Here is a 13104-nt window from a genome sequence, read left to right as displayed (position 1 = left end):
AAGCATTTCATTAATAATATACACCAATCACATCATAGCAGTACAAATACACGTATGCATTCTATATTTATATTATTTTCTGATGCGGAAGATATAAAGTGCTCTTGATAATAATATCCTGATCCTGGTACAACCAGGTACTGATGGTTTCATGGAAAAAGTGAAAAATGCATTTTCGTCCTTGTCTGATTCCATCCAAAAATAGTTCTAAATTATCGAAGAAATCAGTAGAAACAAACCCACCCCTCCCCCTTCCAGTAAAAGAGAGGGAGAAAGAAAGAGAGATAGAGAGAGAGAGAGAGAGAGAAAGAGAGAGAGAGAGAGAATGCATTCATGCATTGACGTTCCTTCATTATTGACAAACGTAGACCAAAGAATATAATCATTTAAGACATTTTATTCTTTAATCTAGAAAACAATCTTTAAGTCCTTAAAGGTGGCGTAAAGGTAGCTTAAAGAATATACAATCTTTAAGCCACCTTAAAGTCACCTTTAAGCTGAGCTTATAGGGCCTTAATGTCCAAACTTCTTTAAGTCACCTTTAAGCCATCTTTAAGTCACCTTTAAGCATTTTAAGTGGTATTTACGCTCCTTTCAACTTGTCTTTTTCACCATCTTTAAGTTCCCTTTAAGCCAAGTTTGATCAAGCTGAACAGATTAATCTTCAATACATAAATTGAATTTTTATAGGGATGGGATGGGTGATCCGAGTGATGATATAATTTCCAAGGAAGGGGGGGGGGGGCTCCAGGCGGTTTTATTTGTCATCACAACATTTCAGAAACATGTATCTACACCCAAGATTTGCTTGTGTAAACACATACAATGTAGTCGCTCCTTTGTACACAGATCGCTATTATAAACACTGCTCCAATGGACACAGATTGCCGATATAAAATTCTTTAATTTTTTTTTCGGGGGGGGGGGGGTCAAAATTTTTGTACGAGCGTTGTAAATGTATAATAATCAATATTATTAAAATTATACTTGCTGGAACGGCGCCGTGATCATGAAAAACGGGAAAATGCGTAGAACTAATACCCAAATAGTTACAATGCATTTTAAAAATATTTTCATCTTCTATCTTGCATTTCAATTAGGTATGAATTAGGTGTACGTACATCTACCCGGTTTAAATTTATTAACAAAGTACTAGTAAGCCTAATAGTTTCCATTCAGTATAATATTTTTTTCACTGATGAATAAGTACCGTATTTCATTTTAAATACATGCATGCATGTAATTTATAAATTAGATACAATTGATTGTTACAAACTGAATGGAAGTCAAATCGTTTCAAGTAAAAATTTCACTCATTAAATTGATTCAATAGCCATTGATTTATAGGATATAAAAACGACTTATAAGATATAGGTCGCCGTGGCGCAGAAAGAGTGAGGTGATGCAAGCAAACGAAGGTCCCGGGTTCAATTCTCGTCTTGTTAATTTTGATTATTTTTTTCTTATTTGTTTTTAGAGCAAAAACCGTTTTTAATACCTTTTCTGTCTTGGAACCATTGAAACGTGCGATAGAATATACATTATTTACCTTTTTATTGTACATGTTCATGTATAATCAAATTCACTCGTTAAGATCGCTGCGTTGTGTATCAAGACATGCTTTTATTTCTTTGTATAATCTAATGAAAATTTATTGTTTGATAAACCTCAGAAAAAACCCTAGAACTAACACAGAATATATAGGATATACACAACAGGTGTGTTTTTGTCCAGACGCACGGCTATGCTTTTTTTTCAAATAAATACTTCGCATATAGGTTGAGGAGATCACAGCTGATTTAAGTAGATCCAGTGTTCTGTGATGTCATACTTTATTGTAAAACTTTGAATTCTATGAAATTTGTGCATAGATAGTTTTATTTATTTTATGTGAATATAATCACATGGACGCAATTTAAAATACTGCTAAGTTCAAGATATCTAATGAGCTGAATTTTATCCTACATTTCCTATTTTTTATACATTTTATCTATGCTAAGGGGAAATAACTCTTTGTCTGACTTTTCTTTTAGTTGAATGCTATAATTTTTCTAATCCCAACAACTAATTTTAAAATGTGTTTGTAGTTTAAGTTTTCTAACACGGTTGACAATGAAATTAAAAAAGATAAAAAAAAGTTTCTGCATACACAGATTTTACTTTTCACAAAAAAGTACAGTTTTCTGATGCTGAAATAAACTCTATTTCATGTTTATCTGACATCTCAACAAGTGTGATGAAATGTGTATTTTTTCTAATAATTGATGAAATTCAAGTTTATTTAGTTGAAATCAGTTCTGTTTTTCATCTTTCATCAGAGATTATTACGTTTGTGGAGTTACCTTAAATTGTCATAAAATTAATATATTTCGTCGGTAAATAAGCAAAATATTGAATACAGATTTTTTAAAATGGCTTAAAGGTAGCTTAAAGGTGGCTTAAGATAGTTGAAACATTAAGGACCTATAAGTTCTCCTTGAAGGTGGCTTAAAGACAATCTTTAAGCCGCCTTTTAGGACCTAGCAGCCATCTTTAACTACCTTTAAGCATCTTTGAGCCACCTTTACGGAGAACTTAAAGATGGTCATTGAATTTCATACTGTGCTTGAAGTTTATCAATACATTTATTTATTAGAAAAATAATACGTTACAAACTAATTGTAAGATACAACCGCAAAATTCCATTCAATTTTATTTTCGAAAGGTAAGGATTTCTAAATACTCAATTTTAGTAGCAACATAATTATTTTTTTAATAATCATTATTGATTATTATTATGATGTCCTTTAAACTAGGAAACCTCCTAACAATTATTGATTGAAAGGATTTTTAAGGGGAAGGCAGTTCCTCTTTTGTCTTTATTTTTTTTTATTTCAGTGATTATGTAATCAAAAAAATGGTTTACTAGAACAACTCAAGAAATCTTAAAGCAATATGAGCTGTATTTTTTAGAATTTTATTTTGCTGTAAAAACCTGCTACTATGCTAAGTCTGCATATAACTTTAACTTTTTTGATAAATAGGGTTGGAAAAAATCATCAATTTTTGTCAGAGGAAAAATATCTCTACTAAGGACCATATAACAAATCAATTTTTGTACAGGACGGCAATTATTTAATTTCGCTCCAATTAATGCTCCTTAATGGCCCTTCTCACAAAAATTTGGCGAAAAGAAATTTAAAAACCATGATATTTTTGTCATTTTTTTTTAGAAAATAACATTTTCGTTGAAAAAAATCATCATGAAAATGCAGCTCATATTGCTTTAAACTTCAATTCTACAAATGGTAATGGATTTAGGAATTAGTGAAAGTGCTTGCAATTTTAGATATCAAAATATAAAATAAGCGAAAAAAACCCAGTCATTTTAAAACCTTCAGTTTCAAATTCCTAATATGGTCACAAGGTGACAAAAGTGACAGGATGACAACAAAAAGAAATTTATTGAACATTATGTTTTGATATGTTGCATGCTATCACGAGAAGTCCTCCTAATGCTGATCAACAAAAACAAGGTCAGTGTCTTTCATTATATTTTACGAATAACCCCCTTTACCTCCCTTGTTTAAAATGGAAATATTAACATTTTTAAAGTTTCAAATATATCCTCAAATCAACAAAAATTTTACTACTATGATATAACAAAATCTAAAAAAAAATAGTGTTTGTATTTAATCAGCATTTTGAACTACGTCAAGCCCCCCCCCCCCCCCCCCCCCAATGACTCTTTGAACTAAAACGGTTTTCTTAGAAATATGACAGAAATACTCAGTTGATATATACATTATTGAATACATTTTGAAATAACTTTGAAACCTCTCATTAGATATGTTGTTCCCGGGAAACGTCCATCATATGATGTATGGTATTGACAATTAATGTCATTGTATCACTGAACACGATTCATGTAATTCAAACCCCTGCATCGATCGATATGAGAGTCAAACCAAAAAAAATAAATAATTTCAATCGACCAGTATTAAATCGAGTTAACAATATACGTTTATTAAAAGACTAATACCCTAATTTAAATCAAAAGAAACGACAATGGTTCGCAATTTTAAGGTATAAAATGTTTTTGTTTTTCGTTAATTTATATAGCCTTTAAAGTGTGAGCAAATCTAAGAAATACTAGCAATTGTGCAGATTGTGAATTGGTCTCAAAATAAAAGAAGTACATTGTACTTCTCCTCAAAAAATTAATTAAATCAACTCGTGGCAAACATTTTTTTTTTATTCCAGACGTATTCTTATCAAAACAAAACAAAAAATAAACTTGAACGGATTTTTTCAATAATTCTAAATTATCTCTCCTTTAAAAATGTTGTGGCGGTTGATTTGAAGAAACTTGCATTCCAATAAGCCAAGTGATTTTGGAGAAAAAGATGAAAATGTGAATAAAATTTAAAGCAGAAAAGCCCACTTGAGCCCCCGGCCAAGGCGATCTAAAAGTATGTTGAACATATTCTTATTCGATTCAAATCTTCACACCATACAGAGAGTGATTGGAATGTAAAGCTTTTGAAAATGCCATAATTGACAATGCAAATTAAACGGCTTTACAATGCCAATGTTTCAAAATGAATTGAAGAAGAGCGTTGCACCAAAGATGATGGTATTTTGTACATTTCCATTCTTCAATGAATACCAAAACAAAAAACAAAAACAAAAAAGGCGAGAACAAAAACACCAAAAAAAACCATAAAATCATAAAGTATAACCGCTTTTTGATCTTGATGTATATGTAAAATTGAATAAAGCCCTTTTATGACCATTTATAATTTTTTTCCCTTATTTTGAACGATTTAAAATTGTCACAGCAATTAAGTTGAATCTATTTCAGCTTTTAATTCAATATCCTTGTTTTCTTCTATTTCAGATAATGAAAAAATCTTCAATGTTTCTTGAATGCATCGAATTCCTGTAGTAAGTGCCAACTCAGCAAACACTACATTTCTCCTCCAATATTCTCTCTTACTATAATTGAACAAAAAATTTGCAACTGCGCTTAACAATGTCTGCAATTCTAAATGAGAATTTGAATTGCATGGCTAAACAACATTTGAAACAATGTCATGAAAATAATTTATTATAAATTGTGATTGTATTTGGTTAACAATTCAAATAATTAATATAGCGTATATGGCAAGTATGGCATTTAATACTTGGTATATAACAAAATATCTAATTTACTAGCTTTTCTAAGTATTTAATGAGCAGTCTTATGTTTTCAACATTTGTAAAATTGATACAATTCAAATCATATGCAAACCAGACAACACGGGGGGAGGGGGGGGGGGGGGGGGGCTGCTGTTAAAATATTATACAATCTGTTTTTAGACTAAGTCAGAAGGCAATGACCTCCCTCCTATCGGAATGGGCTCCATATCTACAACAACAACAGCAGAAGATCTGTTTTTAAAAAGATTAGATATCATGATACACGTAGTACGAAATTTTAATTTCATCGGTTAAATCAGTTTTTATCACAATTCTTAGCAAAGTTGTTAAAATTTTCAGATTAGCATATTAGATCTATAACTCTTTAAATAACTTTATGATTATTGTAAATTGATACTCTTAAATATTAGACAAAATATTTTACAAACTCACCTTTCCCCAAAATGTAATCAACGAGTTTTCTAGCGTATTCCTTTTCTTTATGAGGTTGTCGTGTGTAAGCAAACATTGAACTGACCAATCCAGCCATTTCCGGAAATGCGTTGCAAAGTTTTTCAATGTCGTTCATATAATTTATCAATGGCAAAACTGTAAAATCTATCCTTGAAACACTGAATAAGAAAACATAATAAGGAATTAGTTTTTTCATTACCAATGTTTTTTGAGAATCTATTTCAGCTTTTAATTCAATATCCTTGTTTTCTTCTATTTCAGATAATGAAAAAATCTTCAATGTTTCTTGAATGCATCGAATTCCTGTAGTAAGTGCCAACTCAGCAAGCACTACATTTCTCCTCCAATATTCTCTCTTACTATAATTGAACAAAAAATTTGCAACTGCGCTTAAATCTCCTAATTGGGTTGAGTGAACGCCCAGCCAACCTATCCGTTTATCAACTGTCCACGGCAAGCATGTTTGAAGACATGTTCCCTTCTTTTTTAAAATCGTTTTAGTTACATTTGATCCCATCCTAGCGTCATACATCCTTGATAATATTACTCGAGATGCTTTTTGTTTAATTTCCGTTAAAGCGGACAAAAATAAATCTAAAAAGTTTAAAGACGTTTGTCTTAGTCCTATTTCTGGTATCAAAAGACTCTGTTCAAATCTCTCTTGGAGGATATCAAGCGATGAATCATAGCAACCCATCTTGGCCAACACTTTAGCTGTTGCTATTGTTAATGGACCACAAAAATCATAGAATGCTTCGATATTTTTGTTTTCGGTAAATGTTTTCGCATTTGAAATAACTTGTTTGATTAAGTTTGACCCGTGTGCATATCCATATTTCTCAGCAACAATTTGAATCGCATTGGATGGAAAAAGACGAACATACTCAATTGAAGTGCAGAGCACATTGATGTCTTCTTCCTCGAGACAATCGATGAGATTATTTTCAAGCATAAAATAATTTGGAAGGAACCTTGATTTCAAACATGATATGATTGAGTCTAAGACATACAGGAGGCATCCGCTAAAATTTGTTTCCCAGCAACGAAAGGACACTTCTTCACAGGTCATCAAAAAGACGGACTTTAAATATTTTGTTTTGTAAGGTGGAGTAGGTGTTATGTTCTCAAGAAGTACTTTAATGACCAAAAAACCGTGTAGCTGTAATTCGGTAAGACTTCTAAACATGGTGTGCTCAGCCATGGAAAAATCAAATTGCCACTCAATTTCTGGGCATGCGCTTTTTGGGTGTGATCTTGGAATTAAAGTACATCCTAATTGAGCGATAGAACTAAGAAGAAACTGTGAGGGGAAATTTGACCTATTTCTGTCCCCTTCCCAGCGACGATGAAAAGGGTAGGTCAAACAAAGAACACCCATACAATGAATTTTATCGTCATCTTCCAGTTTCAATAACGATGGTAAATGATCGGGTACTTTGAATGCTTTCTGGTATCTATTTGGATCCAATTGTTCAGAGTCACTTCGTTTGCGACACGCATTTGGCGAAAACAGACTGAGTCTACAAAACCCTGGATAGGTTTCAGAACAATCAACATATAATAGTTCTGAATTGTGTGTCTGTTGTACGGATGAATTCGGAAAAAGTGCTAATTTCTCCGTTACAAAAACAACGATTCTATTGTTTTCTGATTTAGGTTCCCGGTTTCGATGAATGTTTTTAAGTAATATTACGCTTTCATCCGCTTGGGTTCCTAGAAAATGAAAAAATACGTCTTCAACACAGTTAACTGGTCGAATTACATTATTCGAGATTCTCTTGTAAAACATGTGAAGCGGAAATACATGTTTTACGATAAATGTTAAATGATGTAATGGTAATCCCGAAACAGGATCAATAAACAATTCTTCCTTAATTAACGCCTTTTGTGAGTCTGTAAAAAACAAACAATAACATTAAAACAATGAATGAAAGAAAAAAAATGAAATGTACAGTAAATTATACTGGATAACCTAAAGATAAATACATGCCTTCTGTTTCCTCTTGCTGCAAGTCTCCTCCATTATAAGAAAAAAATATGCACTGAGGATTGGTATCTTCAAGAGTTTTGCTTTCTTTATGAAATGAAAAATATTGTATTACAAATTGAATATCGTTGACTAAATGATACTTGGAGAAGTGCTTCTTAACCACCGATGCAAATTTATTCTCTAAAAGTTGTATTCTTTCTTCTGAAGATTTATCGGTGTTGGTCACTAGCATACGGAATATTTGAGCCCCTGAAAAGATATTTATTATTCCTTGCAATTTAAACATTTAAAATTCAAATAATTTAAATTAATTCAAACCATATTTGAAATAATACACAAAGACTTTATTTACTGTAAGGTATTTCTGCAAGCCATTGCAAAGGACGAAGACTAAAATAATGGGACTCTCTTATGTGGCCAATATCAATGTGGAATTTTGTTGTCACTGAGGAGGGTTGTTCTTTGGCAATATCGATACGTTTGGTACGTATGTGCTTAAAATTATAGATACTGATATGCAGAAGATATACATCAGCCAATGCTTGTAAGAGGATATGATCGCCCCATTCGACTGGTTTTTTCATCCTTTGGAGATAATGTGCCCATGTTTCTCCGGATACAAATGAAGCGACTTGTGGATGAATGGATGAATAGTTTTCTAGGTGTCTGAAATGGTGCAAAACAATGTTATTTAAGCTTTTTTACAACATATAGTTATTTATAATCTCGAATGATTTGAAGAAAAAAATATTTGATTTGCAATAAACTTTAAAAGAGAGACGTAAGAAATTGAAAAAATATGGGTTTTTTTTTTTAACATTTTGAAATTTTTCATGTTTAACTTTAATACTTTATTATTAGAATTGACTAGATGGAATTTTCAAATATACGTAATCATTTCCTTATTAGTGCAATTTAAATTGAGTAAGTTGATGCATTTGAGAGCTATCTGAAGTATGAGGGAAGTTCATGGAATACTTGTTAACATTTTTGGATAGAATAACTGAGATGATTTTATCACAATGTACTTGAACTTTGAAACTAATAAAGAGGGACAGCGATTTCGCTAGTAGAGCGCTAATGGAAAGATCAGACATAAATATAATATCAACTAATATAACATCAAAGTACTGAAGTACTGAAAGCCGGTCTCTTTTGGTGTGTCTTTATGCAAAGTGTATGGTAAAGACTGAAAATCTCTCTCTCTCTCTCTCTCTCTCTCTCTCTCTCTCTCTCTCTCTCTCTCTCTCTCTCTCTCATATGCTTTTAATGTCAGCAAAGCGTCAGAGAGCGACCAAATTTTGTAAGCGGCTATAAACAAAAATATGTCTGTCTAGTAGAAAAACGTTCAAAATGCATAGTCTTGTTTTTAAAACAAGTTATTAATAAGAAAACTAAAAAAGATAGACAATTCTCTCGAAATTAAAATAAAAGAAACAATTAAAATGCCAACACTTTTAAAAACGTGGCTCTTTGTGTAACTATTTGGTATAGCGGAAGCTTTTACTTTGACGCTGTTTGGTTTTTTATTTACTTTTGAAGTTGTGCTATTTATAGTAACATTGGCGATTTGCCTGCCTACAGCCAGGACTCTGCTTTCAGCAGAGCCCGGCTAAAAATGATGCAAACCATCTTGCCAGGTTTTAAGATTCCTATTTGCCGTCAATGATATTAAAAGGATCTGCAAGTTTTTTGAGTGATGCATGGGGGAATGGTGAGTTTGCAAACAAAAGTTACAGATTAGTATTTGAACTTTGATTGATAAAATTTAAAAAAAAAAAAAAGTTCTAAAATGTTCCAAAGTTGTTGGGGTTTTTTGTTATGTTATATATTTTTTTTATTTTTATCAATGTCAAAGCACTTATAGCACATATAGGCATAGATTAAGAACATAATTTCTGAAATCATGTATTTGTTATAAGCACAATACAGCAGAGAAAAATACCTCAACAAATATTATGCCTATTCAGACTATACACATATACAAATATGTATATATACATAGTATGTACATACATTCGCACCATGTAAACATAAGCATATATAACATTATTGTATATATAATTGCAACGAGACTGAGGTTTATGAAGAAGATAGATAAAGAAAGGGGATGAGTAAATGGGGTGTGGGGAGGGGATAGTGTTTATGGTTTTATGTGTGTGCTGAAAAAATTTTTGTACAAATATATTTCTTAAAATATATTATTATATGATGTTCCTTTTTTATAATTATAGACAATTATCATTTATTACAGATGCCTTGCTGGTGTCTTTCATATCCATTATATTTACATTCTTTCCATAGTAAATATTTTTCTATATAATCCTATTATTATTTTCTTTAGACAACCAAAGTATACGGATCGAGCTTTCGTTTGCTGGTATTTACATGCAAAAATGTACTGATTGATAGGAATGATAAAATAAGTAAATCCTGCAGTCTATGAATGTTTCTATTATAATATTTTCCAAACAAGACAAATAGTTATCAAAACAAACAGAAATATTAAATTCAATTAACATCAATTATTCTATCTTAAACCAATTCCAGACTAATTCTAGTAATAAAAGTTTACACAATTGTTTTTTTATTTATTTATTTTTTTTATTTATTGTGGTCTTTGTTCAGAAAATCAAGTAAATATTCCAATTAGTATTTTTTCTAAGATACTTACATATGTATGAATGAAGCTAATTACATGTATATTAATTTTTTAAGGAGTTCTTTTCCACTAGAAACATAATAAGAATAGAAAGTCTTATTCACATCTATCTGGTATGGGTTTTTAGATACTCTTTTACATATGTAACTCAGAGTATGAACTCATCCAAGATTAACAGATTATCCAATAGCATCATATTATGTTAACAGAAATTAACTTATTAGAAATCAATGTTTTACAATATTACAATATAATTATATATATTCAGTATCTAGCATATGTTTCCTAATTTCTCCGGGGACAGGAACATGTTTCTTTATTTTTTTTTCTTATTTTTTTTCGAAAACATGGTTATTCCCGTTCAATAACAGATGTTAGCGAAATGAATTCCAGTTAAAAACCTGCAGCAATATTTTAAACTAAGTCTTACTTTATTGCTATTTCACGTAGCGATGTTTCGGTATGTCCTGGACAACCATTGATCATGAGTTGATCGGCTACGGCACGAAAAAGACAGTTTCCATCGCCGTAGACATCTTTGATTTCAAAATTGTTGTCTTTGACAAACTTTTGTATTGCTGGAGTATACCATGGAGACAGATCGTATGGTTCTTCGTATATACCTATGTAGATATCATTCACAAGTGGGTTTTTATTTTATTAAATGACAACATTTTAATTGAAATAAATCTTAATTAGCATACTTGACGTTTACTTATATGATTTGGCTGTTTACTGAAAACCAGTGGTGTGAAAGGAACGTGTTGATTAAAATTAAAATTATCATACATGTTTCATTTTCCTCATGGACACTCCGAGGAAGATGATAAGAGAGACAGTGTCGGCATGGAGATGTATTTTCCTCTATATTTTTTATAATAAAGCTATCCCAGTACTCATCTTCGCTGTCAAAGTAATCTGTCTCATCAACATCATCACTTAAATCATTTTCTGTTTCCAGAATGTCTGAATCATCTTCTGGGTTTTCAAATAAATGTTGATCTTGTTTTATGTTATCGAAAAAGTCTCTATCCTCGGAATCAATTTCACTTTGTTGTTCATGAAGTAATGGCTCCGTTATAGTTCCAGTTAAACTATTGCCAAAAATATATGATTTTTCAGTCTCACACTTTCGGATGTTTTTATCTCGCCAGAATGTATGAGGTTCAAGTTTTTGTAGTTTTTTTTCAATCATCTGTGCAATATTCACCAACGACATTGTATTATTATTGGTAACTTACGATGATAAGGAATACATAAAACTTCCACAGAGAACTACTTCCTCCGAAATACGTCCATTAAGTGCCAACTTACAAATTCTCAAAATTGAGGAAATCTAAAAAAAGGTTTAAACGGAAGGAAAAAAATTGACCTATAAATGCGGTTTAATGGATTAGAGAAAAAAAGTGCTTTCTACTTATACATGTATTTTGTCTAAATGTATTTTTTAAAAGCAAGACGAGGTTTTGCAGGAATTGATTAATGAAAATAAATCAAAACCGATGATCAAATATTAAGAATGCTTCATATGAACAACACTGGCATTAACAATCTAAGGATTGCACACAATAATAACCACATAATAGATTTTTTTTTTGTATTTAATCTCCTAAAGTATTTTTATCTCTGTTTAAATGTTTTATTTAACGAGGCCCGGTCTAATTTGTTCTGCCCTAGATTTTGAATGAAATTTTTTACATGAATTTCTACTGATATAATTATTATTTTTAAGATAAAAAAATAGGACAGTTACCACACCATTTGTTTGTTAACTTTTAAGATAGGACCCTATGGGATTTAGCTTGAAATGTATCAATTTAGCACATTTTTTATACTTCTTTTAAAACTTCTACCTTAGGGATTTCTTTTTCTGTTCTAGATATTAAAGCAATTGCTAAAAGGCATCAAATAAAAAAAACCTTTTACCTCCTGGTTTGTTCCAGGTGTCTTATCAAAGTTGTTTTTTGTATGCCCATTTTCCCAGATTTGTCAGATAATGGCTATTTTTTATTGACAAAGGAGGAAATGGTGATCTTTATAGTATTATTAAAACATTCAGATACATTTAAGTAATAAATAAATATATTTCATTACATATTACGGGTCATTAATAAAAAATACATGGTTACTGTCTTGAAATATATGAATTAAGCTGCGTTGAGAAAACGTGACAGAGGGCTAGGCTTGATGAACTCTCTTTACGTTTTCGACCAGAGCCCAAATATAGCTTATACTTCGAGATATTTTTTTTTTATTCCACAATATCAATTTTACGCATCAAACGAGCTATTTTCAACAAATTTCGCTGAATATCTGCAGTTGAAACTATCACGTCATGGCGTCAACCAAGCAAACAGATGACAAATAAAACGCTGCGCGAAAGCGTGCGTACTTGATCTGTACTTGGCCTCGTTAAATGTTACCAAGTTTTTACAGAATGACTTCAGAAATATATCAGGTTGATCAGACGCCGAGGCGACATGGTGATGTCATTTTTATTAAAACTATATGTCCAATTTAACCATAGCTTTTTACTATATACATGTATAAACACACCAGGCGTAAATGTTATTTGAATCTCAGCTATATGAACATCTCTTCACGTTATTTTTTACAATTAAGTCTGATAACGTTTTTAAAAGAAGACAAAAGACACCAAACATTTCATTTACAATTCAACTGTGTATGCAGACATTAAGGTCAAGATCTAGTAAATGAAAGTGCTTACAGGCTTATGAAATTCAAGATATAAATTATTTTGATGATGCTTCATAATAATTTCTTTGATTCATAGAGTGTATCGGGGCTTAAAGGTTTG

General features: G+C 31.2%; 1 protein-coding gene across 1 annotated transcript; it reads right to left on the bottom strand.

Moving 5' to 3' along the window:
* Nucleotides 1–5290: 5290 nt before the first annotated feature.
* LOC109618217 (deubiquitinase OTUD6B-like) lies at nt 5291–11587 on the bottom strand. Its single transcript, XM_034451636.2, has 5 exons — nt 11076–11587; nt 10717–10909; nt 7977–8290; nt 5614–7873; nt 5291–5389 (listed from the first exon to the last, which is right to left on the bottom strand). The coding sequence occupies exons 1-4, from the start codon at nt 11503–11505 to the stop codon at nt 7593–7595; spliced, it is 1218 nt and encodes a 405-aa protein (XP_034307527.2). The 5' UTR covers nt 11506–11587; the 3' UTR covers nt 5291–5389; nt 5614–7592.
* Between the last annotated feature and the right edge of the window lie 1517 nt (nt 11588–13104).

Source organism: Magallana gigas, chromosome 4 (genome assembly GCF_963853765.1).
Source record: "Magallana gigas chromosome 4, xbMagGiga1.1, whole genome shotgun sequence".
Classification (NCBI taxonomy): domain Eukaryota; kingdom Metazoa; phylum Mollusca; class Bivalvia; order Ostreida; family Ostreidae; genus Magallana; species Magallana gigas.
The sequence above is the reverse complement of the archived record's forward strand: the minus strand, read 5'-3'. Positions and strand labels throughout refer to the sequence as shown.

What these genes read in the sequence shown, in the direction of transcription:
- LOC109618217 (XM_034451636.2), bottom strand. Translation starts at nt 11,505, where the DNA reads ATGTCGTTGGTGAATATTGCACAGATGATTGAAAAAAAACTACAAAAA. An exon ending in CTACGTGAAATAGCAATAAA is followed by an intron (nt 8,291 to 10,716) that starts GTAAGACTTAGT and finishes GCACCATTTCAG; the next exon opens with ACACCTAGAAAACTATTCAT. An exon ending in GCTTGCAGAAATACCTTACA is followed by an intron (nt 7,874 to 7,976) that starts GTAAATAAAGTC and finishes ATATCTTTTCAG; the next exon opens with GGGCTCAAATATTCCGTATG.